This window comes from Cyprinus carpio, chromosome A22, assembly GCF_018340385.1.
Source record: "Cyprinus carpio isolate SPL01 chromosome A22, ASM1834038v1, whole genome shotgun sequence".
NCBI lineage: Eukaryota > Metazoa > Chordata > Actinopteri > Cypriniformes > Cyprinidae > Cyprinus > Cyprinus carpio.
Genome location: NC_056593.1, coordinates 17,110,241 through 17,129,949, shown reverse-complemented (window position 1 = coordinate 17,129,949; position 19,709 = coordinate 17,110,241). Strand labels below are relative to the sequence as shown.

Sequence of the window (19,709 nt, the reverse complement as noted above, 5' to 3'; positions counted from 1 at the left end):
CCAGATATCCAATTATACAGCCACCCCAAGTTATTCAGTGATGTCTTCAAGTTTCTGAAGATTCCGAACATTTGTCAAAGGTTTTGTTGTGTAAGCCCTCTAAAGCCAACAGACTGTTGAATATTATGGTAAATAAGCACTTTCGGTGCAAATGTGAGAATCAAAAAGCCCCTTTGAGGAATTGAGTGGTCGAAACAAATGTAATAGTTGCCCCCTGCCGCTAAAACTACAAGAGCACATCCTATCATGATATGGCTGGGGAATTTGATTATGTCTGAGGTAAAAAGCTCATCAGTCAAGGCAATGTTTCAGTCTATTAAATAGGCCCCTGTTGGGCTGGGAAGCACTGCTGGGTCTGGTCCTCCTGCTGAGACAGGAAGTAGGTGGAAAGAGAAACTGGCTAGCTCTGTGCCAGTTATTAACGGTTAGGTGATAGCATCTTGCTAACAGAAAGGAGAACACTACATAGCATTAGTGGCATAATGTTGATCCACAAAAGATCATTTGAGGTCGCAAATAGCCCTATGTTCAAGCTAAAAGGCTCTTTTATAGTAGCCCAATTTAAAAGGGTTATACATTTAGTACTTTGTGAGGTAACCTAATCTAAGGGGTTGATCAGTTGGACTAGCGACTATCGGGATATGAGGGTTGAGGGTATCCTGGTAGACCACCCTGACTAAGCTAATGGGGACTTGTGATTGACCACTTTAGGCTGGTATAACCTGTTTTTTTCCCAGGGTTGCAAGGATAAAAAAAACTTTATGAATTACGCACCATAGATAATTTCAAAAGCAATTTGAGGTAGTTCCTCCCCAAACTCATGCAATTAGTTGAGCTAATGTTGCTATGTTAATCCAATTAAACAGACTGCAATTTGGTTTAATGCCACTGGTTTGGAACAGCACTTGTCTTTTTGAATGGCCTCAATGAGTTAAAAATTGGTTTTGGGTTGTAACCTCATCGCATCAGTGTAGAAATAACCTGAACTGTTCTTCCTTTGGGTTGTCATTTACAATGAACATGCAAAAGAGTAAATCGGGAAAGGAAATAAACTGTGCATGATTGCCTGATGCTAAGATTACTCTTGTCCACATAAGGTCAGAGGATTTTCTGTCAGATTTGGAAGAACACAAATGCTGAACAAAAAAATAGGGAAAGCAAAAAAGTAAGCAAGGAAATTATACTATGGTTTGTTAAACTTGGTACCTATTCCTTTTCCAACAGGCATCGAGTCTAGTTCCCAGACAGCATCACAAGAACTTCTCATTCCAAATGATGTAAGTGCAAAAATGTTTTTTTTTTTTTTTTTTTTTTTTACAAGTATCACATTACTCATGCTACTTTATTCCATACAGCAGCACTTTTGCTTCAGTAATAATGCTTAATTATGTTTATGATGTTTATGGAGACATTATTAAATCTTTGAGGATGGTCAGATATTTGTTTTAGACTTTAGCTAAGTGCTTTCTCTAGAAAGCCTGGTTCTTAATATTTTTGAGAGCACCTCTCATGGCACACTTTGGCCATATAGAAATCCTGAAACTTTTTCTTCAAACACAAAGACTTGTGTTTTTTTTATCCGTCCACCCCCTGCTCTGCTAGAAGAGCTTCACAAGATCCAGTTCAATCCTGTAATGGCGTCTGACATGCTTAGCACTCCTCTGCTGTCAAAACAGAGATGGTAAATAAAGCCAGAGCCTTTTGTCAGAGCTCTAGGTTGTGGTACAGACCCTGCACTCCAGGGGCCAATGGGACATTCCCTTCATGCCTGCTGACTGGGGCTCCCTCTCGCCTTCATGTCTCCCTGAGATCACAAGATTAATCGACTGGCGAAGGGCCCAGCCATGGACTCTGACCATACTCTATACATGATTCAGCTCCCATTGTTTTGTTATTTTAAGCCCTTATGCCCAACTCATAATAATCTACAATTAAGGCAGCAGTTTTTAGTAAAACCAGTGCTGTTCACATAAGACAAGTATGTGTATTGTCTGACTTTCCCCATTTTCAGTATCTCACAGCAGTTAACAAGTTTATCTTCAAAAAAACCTTTTTGAGTCATTGTAGTGTACACGAGTCTTATGTGAAGTATTCCTTACTCATTTTGTCTTGTTTGTTGTCAGTAAATGTAAACTATTATTCTTAGTATATGCCCTGCAATTTAAGAAATATTTTAGTTATACAAGCCAACTGTTCTATTTGAAGCTTATATAGTGTTTATGCATTTTTGATTTCTTGCACAGCTGTAATAATTGACAAACTGAGTGGATGGATTATCTAGTGTGATTCCGTACAAGCGAAGTCATAGACTTACCTTGATGCACATGAACAAGAACTTAGCTCTTATCATATTAACACCAGCTTCAAATAAATCTTGACTTCCTGAATGCATTCATTAGGAATGCTAGACCTCATTTCTAAACCTCAGCATACATGATAAACTTCAAAGGAACTTCACCCATTTCTCCAATCAAGGGCTAATTTAACATGCTTGTACATTCATATTCCTGCATAAAGCCATAAACAGAGCAATGGAAAGCATGTATTATTGAAATTCCCTCACAGCGATGCAATTCCAAGGCAAGGCGACATCAAACAGACATCAAACGCCTGGCAGACTAAGTTGTTTATCATTCGCAATCAGGTTTCTCTCTAGAGGAGCAGTTTCTCCATGGTGAACCATCCCCTTAAATCGGCAGAAACACGTCACAATTAGATTGGGATCAGATCAGTGCTCGAGAGCACAGCGGCAGTGGCAGCGGATGCAGCTGGTCCATAACTCTACCTGTTCAGAGATGGCCCTTTGAGAGGTGGAAGAGACCATCAGATACCAGTTTTAACTGGCAGGAGATGTGTCCATGCTCCCCAGACTTTCAAAACTAAGTACATTCACCTGAAATAGACCTGTCTTCAGCTTGACTAGGGTATAAATACCTTTGACCCCTAGCTTGCAACTTTTCAATGGATACAAAGAAATCAATAAAACGGACCAAACTGAAGCTTTTGTTTGGAACTGGTAAACTTGATGGCTGGAGGAGGTTGTGTTGGTGTCGATACTTTGTTTCCTTGATATATTGCTTGAAGATGGATAATTCATAGAGTTCTAAAAAGGAAGGATATCAGTGGGCAAATATGTGGTGCACTGCAGAAGACATGCTGGAATCCTTTACATCAGGGTGGCAGAGAGACCTGGCGGTCAGCTACAAGCACTTAGCCACAATCAGCTGAGCCATTAATAGCCCCTGGGCACCAGGGAGAGCAGTGTGACGAATCAGGAGCTTTTACGTTCATATGACTCGGGAGGAAAGGAATGCTTTGTGGAGCAATTCTTGCCCACATAATCCAACACACACTCAAAGTGAGGGTGGGGGGCTGAGATGTAGAGTGGACAAAAGACTAGCTGTCTGTCATTTGAATGACAAACCGTTAACTCATCCCAGTTGGGGTCACTCCACTTTTTATTGTCTAAGCTTGACACCAAACCCTAAGGTCACCCAACCCCCTTGGTCCACTTCCTTCAGGCCAGTGTTAATTTTGGCAGGCATTTTTGATTTAGTCTTAGTCTTAGTCTTGAGACGAAAATGCTTAATTAGTTTAAGTCACATTTTAGTCATTTGAGTCTTTCATAGTTTTAGTCTAGTTTTAGTCGACGAAAAGTCATTGCATTTTTGTCAACTTTTAGTCACTACTTTTAGTCAATAGTTTTAGCCAAACTGTAGTTACCAAAATGTATTTTGGTAGCTATTTTATATGTAGTTTTCAAATTAAAATAATCATTAATTCTTCTCTCTTTAGACCAAATCAATTAAGCTTATGAGAAATTTGAATCAAGGACAGCTTTTATGACAAAAGATTTTATACCAATCATGACAATTTTCATTTTTGGGTGAACTTTCCCTTTAAGTGAAAAAGGAGCAACTTCACCCACCTGTTCACGTTCACTTAATCCATAACCTACTGTATTTACGTGAGATACTCTACACGATAAACATTTGGACTGCTGTGTGTGTATTTGAGCGCTGAGAACTGATCGCGCGCTGTATATGAGAACTGAGGAAGTGGAGTGTGTGCGTGCGCGAGAGAGAACACTTTTATCAGCACGATTCCACCTATCCCGCCTTCATTAACTTTGTTAATCGACAACGAATTGTGACTCCCGGGAAAAACGGGACGTCTGGTTACCTTATCCCTACCCCTTCAGGTGCTAAGGCCATTGTTTCAGATCGCTAGTTCACGTTTTATCAGCCTATCCATCCACTGCGGCTGCTATACTGACTAGATATGCAAACGGCCCTTATCTGATCGCAATCCAATGACAGGGACGCACATTTTGAAAGACAAAAGCCTATAGGATGCATTTTGAATGTCTGGTAGTCCTCAAATAACATTATAGTCCAGTCTCGTCTAGTTAACGAAACGCGCGGCATAAATTTCGTCATAATTTCGTCATCAGATATTATTTTTAGCTCGTCAGCGTCTCGTCTTAGTCACAGAAAAAATGTTCGTTAACGAATATTTTTCGTCGTCGTCGTTATCGAAATGAACACTGCTTCAGGCTGTGGACACCTTCTACAGAAGGTACAGTAACCCTATCCGGATTAATCCAGCAGATTTTATGAATCTCTGGATTGCATTTGAATAAGCTCCTAGGAAATCATCTTGATGTGGAATCTGAACAACAGAGATTTAGTTTTTTTTTAAATTGGTCATATTGTCATAATGGTTATTTTGCGATTTTGTACCATGAGCAGTGGTGTCCTATCCTGTTCCTGGAGGGCAACTGTCCCACAGAGTTTAGTTCCAGCCCATATTAAACACACTTGAACCAGTTAGTCAAGTTCTTCAGGATTTCTAGAAAACTCCAGGCAGGTGCGTGGGAGTTAAACTCTGCAGGACTTTGGCCCTCCAGAAGCAGGATTGGACACCCCTATCTGAAACAGAAATAGTGCCAAGGGATAGCTGTGTATATATATATTTATTCAACTTATAGGTATTTTCTTTCCTTACAGCTGATTGGTTCAATAATCGGCAGACAGGGTACAAAAATCAACGAGATCCGCCAGGTGTCAGGAGCTCAGATCAAGATCGGCAGTCAAATGGACAGCACTAGTGACCGACATGTTACCATCACTGGCTCTCCAATCAGCATCAACTTGGCTCAGTATCTAATCACATCCTGGTAAGCACTGGAAGCAATACCATCATAACAGATCCAGGGTGTTTGAACTTAACCACGTGTTTATGTGCCATATTTTACACCATAATGCCATAGAGGACCCTGAAGTAGGAGACCTTGTCAAAACCTCTGGGAATATTCAATCAGGGGCCTTTCCAGTCCATAGTTTGCTGGCCAAAAGAAGCACTCTTGAGCAAAAGCATTGCACAACTACAAAGCAAGGAGATGTGGTAGAAAAAAGCCAGGCTGAGGGATTGGCCAGGTTTCAAGCCAGAAGCTTGTTAGAGCTTAAAAGCAGAGTATTTGGCTGCTTCATAGAAAGACTAATTTTCTCCCACGAGATCTATGCGATTGCAATTTGATCAAATGTTGTGTCAGGCAAGAAAGCAGTAAATTCCTGACAGCACGGTTCCTCAGCAAAGACTTCTCCATCAATGCTGGGGCAAAATTTCATTTGTAACAAAATTAATAGTTTTGTTCTTTACCCAGGCTTATAAAAATACTTCTAGCATCAGTTCAATTAACATAAGGAATTAGCAAAACACTCATAATAAATCTCAACAATTCAAACCAATATTGTTAGTAAAGTTCAAGTCAGTGACAAAAAGACGACTAGAATTTATTCTGTGGACCCAAGCATATTCATTAATGAATAATAATGAGCAAACAGAATTGGACACCACTCCAAATGAGTGGCTTCTTAATTCATTCATGCATTTCAGTATTGGCTAGCAAAGAAATTAAGATTTCTAACAGATGCAGTGTCATGTGCAAAATAATATATTAATTCTTCTAGCACATTATGACTCAGCAGGTTGACAAGAGAGCAATAATTGGGTCTTGAATGAAATATTTATGCTTGTCTCAGGTGTGTTCAACAAGCAGACCGGTGCAGAATGTCAAACTTATTCTGAGAAGCCCCTCATTATTTTATTTGAAAAATGTTACTCAGGCATCCTGCATGGAAAAATTAATATGTTGGTTTCAAGATATTTTGGGAAAGCTTTTGTTGTTTTGTTTCTGCCTTAATATTATTGATTTTAGTGGTTTCTCATCAGTTGAATTAATATAATTTTGGTTTTTGACAAGTGACGGCAACAAACGCCGATCTCAGAGCAACCGAAGGCACTCCAGCATCAGAATACTTCCTTAATGAGTCAGCTCCATCAAGTCATTAAAAATCAAACATGATTATTCATGTCCTGGATCAAGTCTTGAGACGTCACCCTCAATCAGTGTCACTCTCGAAGAATACTTCCTCAGAGACAGACGTCTCGTTTCAGTGCATTGCATCAGAGCGTTCTGCATATTGAACACACCCCCTACTTGATAATGTCCTGAGAAACCAGTTATACACCCTTGATATACATTAATGGCAGGGCACATTTGATTACATGCATTTGTCAACATGGTACAAAGTGCAAATGCATCTTTTTGACGACTAAAAGATAAAGGAAATGCTACTGAAATTGAAATCATTTTGTTTCTTTTCCCAAAGCCCCTACCCAAGCCATCACCCTGAATTAAACAGCTCCTTTCCCATGAGTGCCAAGGTCCCCCCTCAAATAATCTGTTGCAACCACCAGCAAAACACACCTCTCTTATGATTTTTTGTTTCTGTTTTTTGATTCTTTCTTTTGTTTTATTTCTCTCAATTTTTGTTTAACATGTCTTTTATTTAACCTTCTAACCCTTCTCCATCCGGCTCCCCTCCCTTGTCCCTCCACCCTCCTCTCCTCCTCCACCTCCTTCCTTCCTTCCCCTCTCGTACAGTTTAGAGACCGCCAAATCCACTGCCCAGTCCTCCTCCATGTCGACCCCTGTAGACCTCAACATGAGCTTCACCCAGACTGCTCCCCATGCATCGTCCTCTGCCGCAGCCCTGGCAGCGATGGGCGGCCTGCCCCATGCTCCAATCTTGGGCGCCCCCTATACCCTTCCCCTCTCCAGCCTCCTGGGAATCAAATCCGTCCCCTTCCTGGCACTCTCGGCCCCTGCTGCCACAGCCGCTGCCCCTGCCCACAGCACCTTGGCCTCCTACACCACCAAGATCTCCTCCGCCAACGGTATCAAGAAACCAGAGAGACAGAAGTTTGCGCCCTACTGAAGAGGAACTACTGAGTACCTCCTTTGTTTCCGAGAGGTTCTTCTCTTCTAGCCTGATGTAGCGGTGTAGAAACAGACAGTACCAAATTTATTTTCTTTTTGGTTTAATAGCTTGTCCTGAAAAACTGTAGGAAAAATAATCGCATAAATTTGAAAATGTTTTTTTTTTTTGGGGGGGGGGCGAGGTAGCCGCTAAAGCCATAGACTATTCCTAATCTCCTATTTTCCCGAAATCTTTACACGTTTATTGTCTGCTCTTATTTATTGATAATAACGAAATATTCCCGCAGAGAGTTTATAACGTAGAACACTGTTGACTGATGCTAATCTCTTGTGTATCAGCTTTTATACAATGATGTCTGTGAATGCTTCTGTATACAACTTCCTGATTTTTTTTTAGAAATCTTTAAATGATGTATTAAAACAAAATATGAAAAAAGGAAATGTTTTTAAAATGACAACAGATCTAAACATTGCTTATGCGTTACATTTTTATGCTTTGTTCACATTCGTTTTGAAATGTTATTTATTTTATTTATTGTGCGGAGTGTTTCTTTTACAGTTACTGTTGGTTTTCTGTAACGGCTGCAGGTATAAAAAAACAAAAACAAAAACAAAAAAAAAATTCAAATCTCTTCCACTCAATCGTGGTTACATACGTCCTGAAAAAGACACACGTCTAAGTAACCACAAACAAGATAGCTGTTTAAGTAGTGAGTTTCTTTAATTTATATGGGAAGTGTATGGTGCCACGGTGAATTCTGGTCTGATTAAATATCCAAATATGAAACAGCTAGAAAATTCATTTCAAAACTTTGGCTAGCTATGTCCGAGTATGGACAATATTGTTTCAGGGGGTTTCTTTCACCATTTCTAATGGCATAAAATGACTACTATGCATGGTGACTGCCCTTATCGGAAACTAATGCTGCATGTTGACTTGGCCCCTCACACGTGCACACTAGCAAAGATAGCTAACGCGTAGGTCTCTTTGTTGATGGCGTTAAAAACAGGCAGTGTTGCAGAAGAGCAATATTGGTTTGAAAATACTAAAATATACACCTATAGCAGACCTACACATAAACATGCTTCGAGTGTAGCTACAGTAACCATTATGCTCGATCACAGAGTATATTACGTGGACTGACTTTTTTTTTTAATATAGAAATAATTACACTTATTTTTCTAAACTTAGAGTCCTAAAAATTGAATGTGACCACTCACACGATTCACTCACTTGGTAGATGTAGTGTAACCTTGACTCGTGTTTGTCATTTTTTTCTTTATCGTAAGTTTCTTCTTTTGTTTTGTTTAGATCTACTCAAACGTCTTTCCCATACTCATTTGCATGAATTTAACTTGGCGTCTATGCAAAACATTTTCGGAGGCGGTTCAGCAAGGTATCTTATGTCATGCTTCATAGATGGCCCTAAATAAACCACCGTTGGGAAAGGGCTATCAGCAAAGGCGGAACCCAAGACAAGGACAATGATGCTCTCGAATATATGAACCGTGCTATGTAACATAAATATATATGTTATATTATATCCATATTTCCCATTCCAATGCCTAACACATAACCACCCTTTCACATGCTATACGAAATGACACAGTGTGGCTATGACACGCACTGTCACACTTCACCACGATAATTCCACGATAGCCGGACATGGTTCGAAAACTCTTCAGATGCTTGAATTATCCGATTGTTTTTGGATTCACATGAGGTTTCGTTTGTCAGCCTTGACATAAATGCAACTCTTGTTTTAGTTTTATTCATCAATGCCATACAAAGGAATAAAACAATACTGTATTAACGTAATCTAGTCTCTTTTGTCCTTTTTCATCTGCGTGAAATGAAACAACATTAGCATTAATAACTGCGTGTGTGAATGCCTGGATAGTGACAATAACTAACAATACAGTCTGTTTTTTGTTTTGTTTTTTTTTCTTTTAAAAATTGGAACTTCAGACCTGAAAAGAGTTTGAACTTAACATCTCAAATAAACCAGCAATTACAACTAAGCCCTAAGGTACAATGTGTGTTTTATTAAAGCAATAATCCACTCAAGGCCATTACATTGCAGTGATTTTATCATGGGTAAGAAGTGTTGTTAAGGTTAGCCATGACACAAAGCCCCTTAACTATGGTAAAATCAGCATACTTTATGACCTCCAGTGCAATGTTGCTTGCATAAAATGGCAGCAACAGTAATATAAGACAAGCAATATTCATTTTCTTCACAGTCATTTTCTTCAAAATCAAATTTCTGAGTTGAAGCTTGCCAAAATTTGATTCCAAGCAAAAGATACTGTGAATGGCATAACTGAATCAGACTTCAGACACAGGAATTGCTCATAAGTATTAAAACTGTATATGTTAAGAAACTGTATATGTTATGCATTCTATGTATTTTCAAAATGCATCTTACAGATCTTGTAGGGAACAATTATTCTATCCAGGTTTCATTTTAAAAATATTTTTTGACCTTGTAAATTGAAATCAAAATATCATAACTTGATATTCCAGAGAGCAAAAGTCTATCCATCAAACATTTTTTTTTCAGTTTCAAATAATTTGTATCACTTACATCAAAATATGTCACTGTATGTCACACTATGTTGCAACGTAACATTGCAACTTCCTCAAAAAATATTAATCATGAAAGTAGATAGTCACTACTGAACTCTTCTGACACAGCTTATATAGTAACTTTTTGCAAGTGTAGTTCATCATTAGGAATTTGAACTTTAAACTATTAAACATTTTTGTGTGTGTGTGTGTGTTTAAAGGGATAGTTCACCCATAAATGAAAATTGCATCATTTACTCACCCTCACATTGTTTCAAGTCTGTATGAATTCCTATTTTCTGTTGAACACAAATGATATTTTGAAGAATGTTGGTAAACAAACTATATTTGGTAGCCACTGACGTCCATTGAATTCTCTCTCTCTCTCTCTCTCTCTCTCTCTCCATATTTATGAAATCAGTGGCTACCAGCAGCTGTTTGGTTTCCAACATTCTTCAAAATATCTTTTTAATGTTCAAAAGAACAACGAACTATTCCTTTAACAGCCGTTGAAATGACACTGAATGGTTCACTACATGCATATACCATCTCATGCTGCATCTGTCATGAAAGGTTAATATGCTTACGTTAGAAATCAAATCTTTAAACAAGCTTTTCTCTGCATTCATTATACGGTATTAATGCCAACACACAGTCATTAGAAGATTTGCCTGTTCTGTCAACATTGACGTTAAGTTTTTACAAGGTTAGCATCCTCTCAAAAGCTAATTAAAAAGCCATCGCGCACTGGGCCGTTAAAATAAGCAATCTAAAATAAGACATCCCACTTTGTTTGAACAATTCTCTGTTGTGTCACTCAGTGCAGACGGTGTACTATCACAGCTGAATCTCAATAGTGATACCCAAAAGTACAGCTGAATCTCAATAGTGATAGCCAAAATTCATGGGTATAATAAACAAACTGCGCTATAATAACATGCTGACACATCAGCCGCCCTTTCTATCTTACTATCCCAGCACAACCTGGGCTGAGAGTGCCGCCCGTGGCGGTTTGCCATCACACCACCAAATGCAACGACGCCAGAGATGAAAGCAGTCTATGAATAAAGCTTACACCTCGCAGCAGCTGCTCAAACACAAACAAATTCTTGCAGGCGGGGTTTTCTATCCCAAACGGGTGGGGGGGGGGGGTGTAATGACAGCCTAAACACAGTCTACATCTCTCACAAAGGAGCTCGCCAATGCCCACACACGACAATCTGTGAACAAAAAAAAAAAAAACAGGTTTGGTGTCCTTCACTGATGTTGACTGTCCACGGCCTGAGATGGATACTTTATGGAGTAATTATGCAACGATAAATTCTTACACCCAGCAAGTGGAATAACAATTGCAATTTACCAACAATTAAAGACAATCTGGAGACAAAGCAGTTGGAAACGGAAGCCGGTAATTATATGGTGATGGCCATTTGACTGCGGTGGGAGCTGAACACCAGTGGGCTTGGCATGTGAATAAAAGCACATGCTCTGTGCCATGTACTTGGGATAAAAACAAAACATCAAATTGGCCTTGAATTCAGAGGAAACTGAAATTCATCTCAGCCCATTAAACAGAAACTACAGTGTATTTTTAGCGTAAAGCTATTCATAATTATTTAGTTCCACTGTGACCTTCCCCGAAGCAATACAAAAGCCTGTAAAATATTTTGAATGTAATAAGAAAAACAGAGAAAGACATAGCAAACAAAACATCCAGTTTCCATCATGAAAACGTTCTTGAGATGATGGATTATTTCCCCTATACACCTGGATTTGCCCTTGGCAATGTTGTTATAGTATTAATATTATATAGTATTTTGAATTAGGTTTTATTTTTATATTTTCAGTTTTCATTTTCCTTTATATATATATATATATCAAGTAGGTGCTTCAACTTATTTCAGTTGTTTATTTCAGATTCAGTATTTTCATTTAAGGTTTCGATCTGATATCTATTTCGGTTTTATTTAAGTTGACTTTGAGTTTGTTTTAAGATAATAACAACACTGGCCCTTCGTTACCAAGTTGTAGTATATGATCAAGTTTGATTTAAAGAGGCACAACTACCACTTTCTAGCCCATAATCTTATATTTTAAAGGCAAATTTGGTCATTTCAGCACCACCAGAATTGAATTGCAAAAATAATGACCGCTCCCCTCATCTTACATTGGTCAGGCCAACAAACAGCCCCGCCCATATTGTAATTAATATTCATGAGCCAAACAGACTCTCACAGTTTATGTAATGAACAGCCAACAAAAAGTAAACCTACTGACGAAAGATGTAAACAAGAAGACTCATCTTATACAAAAAGATGCATATTCACAATGTTTTAGGCCTAATCATTAAACTTTCATGACAAAAACATGATCTCAGTCAAGTGTATCCATTGCAGCTAGACATTAATAGATCATTCCTAATGACACCCTTGATGAAATTGCAAAACTGTTACAACGGTTCTGTTACTGTAATATACTTCATGTCCTTCATATTAGAGTGACCTTTAGGCTTCAATATTACACACAGCCATTCATTTGTCCAAGACCAGGGCAAGAGGCATCATGGGATACATAATTACAAGTCTTTTTCATTGTGGACATGGTCTGGTTCATCACAAAATTAAAGGTTTGCATAATAGCCTTCATGTCTCCAAGATCAAACAAAAAGATGATCAAAGGCAATGAAGTGGATTAGTAATTTATTTTCTGGTGACCTGTTAATGAGTTTTTGCAGTGTGGTGATGTGATTCAGACAGGTATGCAGAGCATAAAGTGGGATTTATATGGCAAACCAATTATTTAATACTTTTGAAGATGACTTTCGATTTCAGTGTTTGCAATAATTATTAATATGTTTGACAGGTAAACATTTTATAAAAACCAAAGCGACTTTCTCATTTAAAAAAAAAAATAAAATAATATATATATATATATATATATATATATATATATATATATATATATATATATATATATTTTCCTGTTAAGATTTAAGCTAAATAAGCTGTCTTTGATATGACCCTTTAGTATTTCAAAATTGGATATTTACAACAATTTCAAAATTGGCATGGAATTTAAATCAATCAATCAATGAAATTAAATGGACATATCTATTTTGTAAATGCATATTATAGGTCTTGCAAAAAAAAATCATCAATGTATGTAAATTTTTGTTACATTGATTTATTTTTTATTTGTTTATCTATCTATCTATCTATCTATCTATCTATCTATCTATCTATCTATCTATCTCTCTCTATATATATTATACTATATATATTATATATATATATATATATATTATTACCTTACCCCCCCAAAATTAATCCATTGAAAAAAATCACAACAGCAGGAGGGAATCATTTATTTACTTGTTTCTAGTCTTACATTTAAACTTATAATGCTGGGCCCCACCAAAAATAAATAAATAAATAAATGAATTTAAACTTATAATGCTGGGCCCCACCAAAAATAAAAAAAAAAAAAATAAATGAATAAAAATAAAAAACAATCCATTATAAGTGCATTACTGCTAAGTGATGTGTTTTTTTGTTTTTTTTAGATAGTCGCCAAGACAACATTTCTCATTTTATTTAGTTTAAAACTCATAAAAAAAAAAAAATTAAAAAAATAAAAAAAAAAACAAAAAAAAATAAAAAGAAAAAAGAAAAAACTAATAAATATAACAAAACACACAACAAAATTACTAAAACTTGAACTAAAATTAAAATGAAAAAAAAAGTAAACATTTAATTAATGTAACACATTAATAAAACAATAGAATCTCAATGATACTAAAATATCACTGCCGAGAAACACAAAATCACAGTATATTCTCAAAAAATTGCAGCATGTGCCAGACAAAAATGAATTAAATAAAAACAACAAAAAATACAATTTTAATGCAGAATTGTTTCTGAACAAGACAACTGAGCATTGAATATGAATGTAATACATTAGCTGAGCATTCTCCAAATAAAGGTCAACTCAGTCTTATGACACAAATATAGGTTTTTCAATTTTTAATACCACCTGCTGCCACTTCACCAGCAACATCAAGCAGTAAAGGATGATTCACAGCTGTGACTATACTGGAGACCTTCAACTATGTTCAACCCGTACTTCCTGTTCCAACAGGAAATACTGTGCATGGCTTATATAATGTTCAAGTGTACCTGATTTTTGTCCCTCCTAACGATTATTTGGATCGATACGGCATCACAGATTGTCTGTGCCGGTTGGTTTTTACTCCCTGTAATTACGCGTCTATGAGAGTGAGTCACACCGGCAGATCTGAAACTTACACAGCAATCCTACAATCAGCCACAATGAGGGTTTTCAGCACAGACAATCTAATGCCAGAGGTCTGCGTGTTAAGTGATTAAACATTCGTCTGGTGAGAGGAGTCTGTCCCTCGCGCTCATTCACGACGGTCCGTTGAGCCCACAGCCCATTCATCAAGCCATTCACACACACATCATGTACAAACTGCCTTCCCATTCACTGTATGCAAAACAAACTGTGAAAGGCACCACTGCATGTCCTGCTTATCAACACAACCCTTCTGAAGGACTAAAGCTTTTTTTTTTTTTGGAGGCTGAAAGACATTTCTTTGTGCCTCCGCTCATCTTCTCCCTCCCTGTAATAGTGATCCTCAATCCAATAGCATCAAACTCCTCACCTCGTATCAAAGGCCTCTGAAGTTTCCGCTGGCGGCGTCCCAGAGGGCCACGCGTGCCCTGATGGTTCAGGAGGACAATCAGAAAACAGGATCAATCAGGGGCTGAAACAGGAGGAGGTGAAGCACCTGGACCCCCGTCACCATCTGTCAGCCTGGAGCCGCTCATCTGGAGTGGAAAAACAGCAGAGAACAACACTTAAAAAACAAATACAGCTGTGCTGGTATCTGTGTGCATTTAATTATGGGTAGCAATTAGGGTTAAAAATTTGTTTCGGGAAATTGTTGTTTACTTGCATAATAAAACTCAAATTAATTAGCAACAGTGTTAGGTATCATGTTTAAAACTATACATTGCTTTCAAAATACAAGAAACGGTAATACTGTAAAATATATTATAAATATATTATTATATTATTCCTTAAGAAATAAATAAATAAATATACTATTATCAATGTTGTTGCAATTGTTTGTTTGTTTTTTTTTTTTCTTTTTTGCAGCAAATCAGTATATTAGAATGATTTCTGAAGGATCACGTGACACTGAAGACTGGAGTAATGATACTGAAAATTCAGCATCACTTTACTCTTTAATATATATTCACATAGAAAACAGACATTTTAAATTGTAAAAATATTTCACATTACTTTCCTCTTTTTTTAAACAGCAGAAGAGACAAGGGGAAAAAAAGAAAAAAATCTGAATTATTCCAAACTTTTGATTGGTAATGTATTTGTGAATTATCATGTATATGTATGTAGATAGATGCATGTGCAGAAGGTGTGAACAAAATATATTGAAAGTACTGACTATTGATTCGTCATTACATAATTGCTGTTAATAACTGCTTTATAGACTGCCTCTGCTTGTTAATGGAAACTGCTGTATCATAAACTCAAACAGCTCCCCTCTGACGTCCTCCCTGCTGTAAACCAAGCTCTTCATTAACATTTATTTCTAATTAGAGATGGGATACACGCACTTCCCCTAAGGCGACCAAAAAAAAAAAAAAGTTAGACTACTGTTATACAGTTTTCAAATCTGATTTTAAATTGCTTCATGAGTTTTCTTAAATTTGAAGTACATTACATTAATGAAAGTTTGGGAGCAATTTTCATGGAAATTATGATTATAATAATTTAACACCATACAAAAGTTTGGGGTCAGTAAAATATTTGTCAATTAATATTTTTACTCCGCAAGAATGCATTCAATTCATCAAAAGTTACAGTAACATTTATGTTACAAAATGTTTCTGTTAAAAAAATTTAACTATTCATCAAAGCATCCTAAAAAAAAAAAAATAATCCATAAAAATATGAAGCAGTCAAACTGTTTTCAACATTAATCCTAATAATATTAATAATAGTTTCTTAAGCAGCAAATTATGAGTAATGATGCTGAAAATTCAGCTTTGATTACAGAAGGGAATCGTATTTTTAAATATATTCACATAAAAATCAGAAACTGTAGCAACATTTCTAAATATTACTGTTTTTACTGTATTTTTATCAAATAAATGCAGCCTTTGTGAACATAAGACACTTCTTTTAAAATTTTACTGAACCAAACTTTTGAACAGTGGTATGTATATTATTACAGTGTGCAACATGTTCTCGATACGTTTCAAGAGATTCACCCATCTGCAATAAGAGCGAACACTGTTTAGTCAAGTCTGTACCGGGCAGCTCTGCCTGTTCTATTGTGCCTGCTTCATGCTTTAAAAATACACCAGCAATCTCATCGGGATAAAACAGTCGACAGTTGTTCCTGGGAGGTTCCTGCTCTTGTCTCTACCTTAACCGAGTCGGATTTGCGAGACAGGGCCATAATCTCCTGACAGCGGTGAGCAGCTTTCTTTCTAGTCATGAAACAATGCCTAAAGCGATACGGTAGGTATGTCACAGACGCCATAAACCACATGGCCACCTGCCCCGCTTGACAGAATGCAAAGCGGCTCACTGACTTCATCCACCAGGCTTTTTAGGTCCCTGCTGATGTTGTGGTCGCACCATATCCTGCCAGCTTTACTAGATCTCCACTGGTGCACATGTATGGATCTGAGGCTTTACAGGAGATGATTTGGATCTCAGATGTTTGGATCTTGAGATTCTGGAAGGGAAATAAACAAGAGCGTGAGCCTATATGTCCATTTCGGTCATAAATATACAAAAAGACATGCATAATTTTAATTTCTTAGAGGTCTAAGCTGGACTAATGGATTGCAGGCACTGTGTGTCACTAATGGCTGAACTCTCGTTCATGTGTGTTCTTACCAAAGGTCCATAAAGACAATGACAACAGGTCCAGTCGACTCCTCAGGCCGGCTGAGAGGCGTGAGGGGCCATGCCTCATTGATTTTCCTCACTTTAATGGATTTCATTGGGCCTTCTCCTGATACCACATTAATATTTAATTACTTGTGTCTTCCATTTCCTGCGCTATAACAGTGGCAGGCTAGCTTACAGTGAAGTGCTCTGGGTCGATGGACTGCTACCAGGAACCGGCCAAATCCCTGAAACAACCGATCCTCGTCTACACCCAAAGGACCAAACTCATGATTCAAAAAGATTCTGGTGAAGACATTAGCCAACAGCGTATGAAAACAACCCTGATCAGCAATGTGACTCACATGCCCGTGCTTGTGAATAAATAACCTTGTGCGGTACATTCTTCATGTGAATATTTGAAAATCTGTACCGAGCAAGGTTACTTTGTTGGTTTGAATTGGTATTCCTGTCAAACGATCCCTGCTGTACCTGAAAACTCTGTGGGCTTTTTAGATAGGAATATCAACAACGCAGTTGCGTTTAATATTATAGGTTGAGGTGAATTGTGGACGGTAATGTATTTGAGTGCAATAGCACAAACTAAAGCGATCAGACATATACAGGTCAGATGAGCTGCTGGCTCAGCACACCATGCAAAGATGCTTTTCTTAAAAATCCTTTCAAGTGCTGCCTCAAAGGATCCATCAGTGTCAGAAAAAAAAAAAGAAAAAAAAAAAAAGCCATCTATTTCAAATAGTAAAATGCTGAAAATTTAGTTCAACTAAAATGGCTTAAAAAATTAAGAGCTTTAAAAAAGGTTAAAAGACATCTTATCCATGTTTAATTTGGATAACTGAAAAATGAGAATTTCAGAAGAAATATCCATAAAACCAAAACTATTTAAGCTTTCATTAACATTAACATCCATAATTCATCTTCAACCAGTATGTGTCATAATGAAAACTAAGATAAGATTTTGAATATTTTGGACAGCGGGATGTATATATATATATACATACATACATACATATATATATATACATACATACGTACATACATATATATAATATATACATATATATATATATATATATATATATATATATATATATACACAGTACAGGTCAAAATATTTGGAAACATATTACTATTTTCAAAATGTTTTACTAAAATGAAAGAAGTCTCTTCTGCTCATCAAGCCTGCATTTATTTGATCAAAAATACAGAAAAAACAGTAATATTGTGAAATATTATTACAACTTAAAATAATGGTTTTCTATTTGAATATACTTTTAAAAAAATATTTATTCCTGTGATGCAAAGCTGAATTTTCAGCATCATTACTCCAGCCTTCAGTGTCACATGTAACATCCAGTCTATCACATGATCATTTAGAAATCATTCTAATATTCTGATTTATTATGAGTGTTGGAAACAGTTCTGCTGTCTAATATATTTGATGAATAAAAGGTTAAAAAGAACTGCATTTATTCAAAATAAAAAAAAAATATATATAATAATATATATTCTAATAATATATTTTCTTTACAATCACTTTTTATCAATTTAACACATCCTTGCTGAATAAAAGTATTGATTTTATTTAAAAAAAAAAAAAAAGAAAAAAAAATTACTGACCCCAAATTACTGACCAGTAGTGTATATTGTTATTACAAAATATTTATATTTTAAAAACATAGCTTATTTTTTTTTATTTTTTTTTTTACTTTTTATTCATCCTAAAATAGTATCACATGTTCTGAAAAAAATATTAAGCAGCAGCAGAACTGTTTCCAACTTTGATAATGAATCATCATATTAGAATGATTTCTAAAGGATCATGTGATAATGATCCTAAAAATTCAGCTTTGCATCACAGAAATAAATGATAATTTAAAGTATAATAAATTTAAAAAACAATTATTTTAAATTGTAATAATATATCACAATATTATTATTTTTTTTCTGTATTTTTTGATCAAATAAATGCAGGCTTGATGACCAGAAGAAACTTCTTTCAAAAAAACATTAAAAATAGTAATGTTTCCAAACTTTTGACCTGTACTGTCACATACACACACACACTTAATATATATATACACACACACACACACACACACACACATACACACACACACATATATACACACACATACACATATATATATACACATACATATATACATATATATATATATATATATATATATATATATATATTATATATATATATATATATATATAAAGCAAGTCAATATGGGTATATAAATTGGTAGTGAAATCTGTGCAAAATTTTATATTTAAATGTAGATTACCTTTACTGTCCTTCTTATTAAATATTTGATAACTTCATATGCATTATAAAATTTTAAATACATTTGTTAGATTTACATGACACCCTATTTGCCTCAATAAGACATTTGACTGAGTATCATTAAGTCATAATTATACTTAAAGCCAAAATTGTAACATAGCTATTAAGATTCAAATATAAATACACTCCGGTCAGCACATATTAACTCCAAGTACACTTATCACAGTTCTCCAACAGCAGATATCAGCGGACTGCTCAAAGTACACTAGTTGTTGACAAGTGCAAACACAAAAACCTGTATAAATGACCAATTTCGAGGAACTGCCCATCACCTTGAAGGCAGGCGGTCCAGTCATTTAAGTAACTCTAAAGCCTTTCTGCAGATAGTTGGTCAGCAGGAAAGCGATTTGACAGACAGGACTGCCGTGGCTCGATCAGTTTAGATTCCCTCATTCTGACATTGAGAAATGTGCTAATTAAGTGTTAGTCTGAAGTACAATGCATTATAAATAATTAACACTCTTCTGAAAACAATAAGGCTTGGTTAATCTTCCAGCATCATGTAGATCAATATATTAAACAGCATAAACACC

The 19,709-nt window shown here is 36.2% G+C and overlaps 1 protein-coding gene across 4 annotated transcripts in view; it reads left to right on the top strand.

Moving 5' to 3' along the window:
- Nucleotides 1-9,104, top strand: part of LOC109057477 (poly(rC)-binding protein 4-like) — an 80,434-nt gene extending 71,330 nt beyond the window's left edge. For 3 of the 4 annotated variants that reach the window (XM_042712136.1, XM_042712135.1, XM_042712134.1), the window contains 3 exons: nt 1,225-1,277; nt 5,010-5,179; nt 6,950-9,104. In XM_042712136.1, the coding sequence (XP_042568070.1) occupies nt 1,225-1,277; nt 5,010-5,179; nt 6,950-7,283 (557 nt within the window). In that variant the 3' untranslated portion in view covers nt 7,284-9,104. The other variant, XM_042712137.1, reaches the window with a different exon arrangement.
- Nucleotides 9,105-19,709: the final 10,605 nt, after the last annotated feature.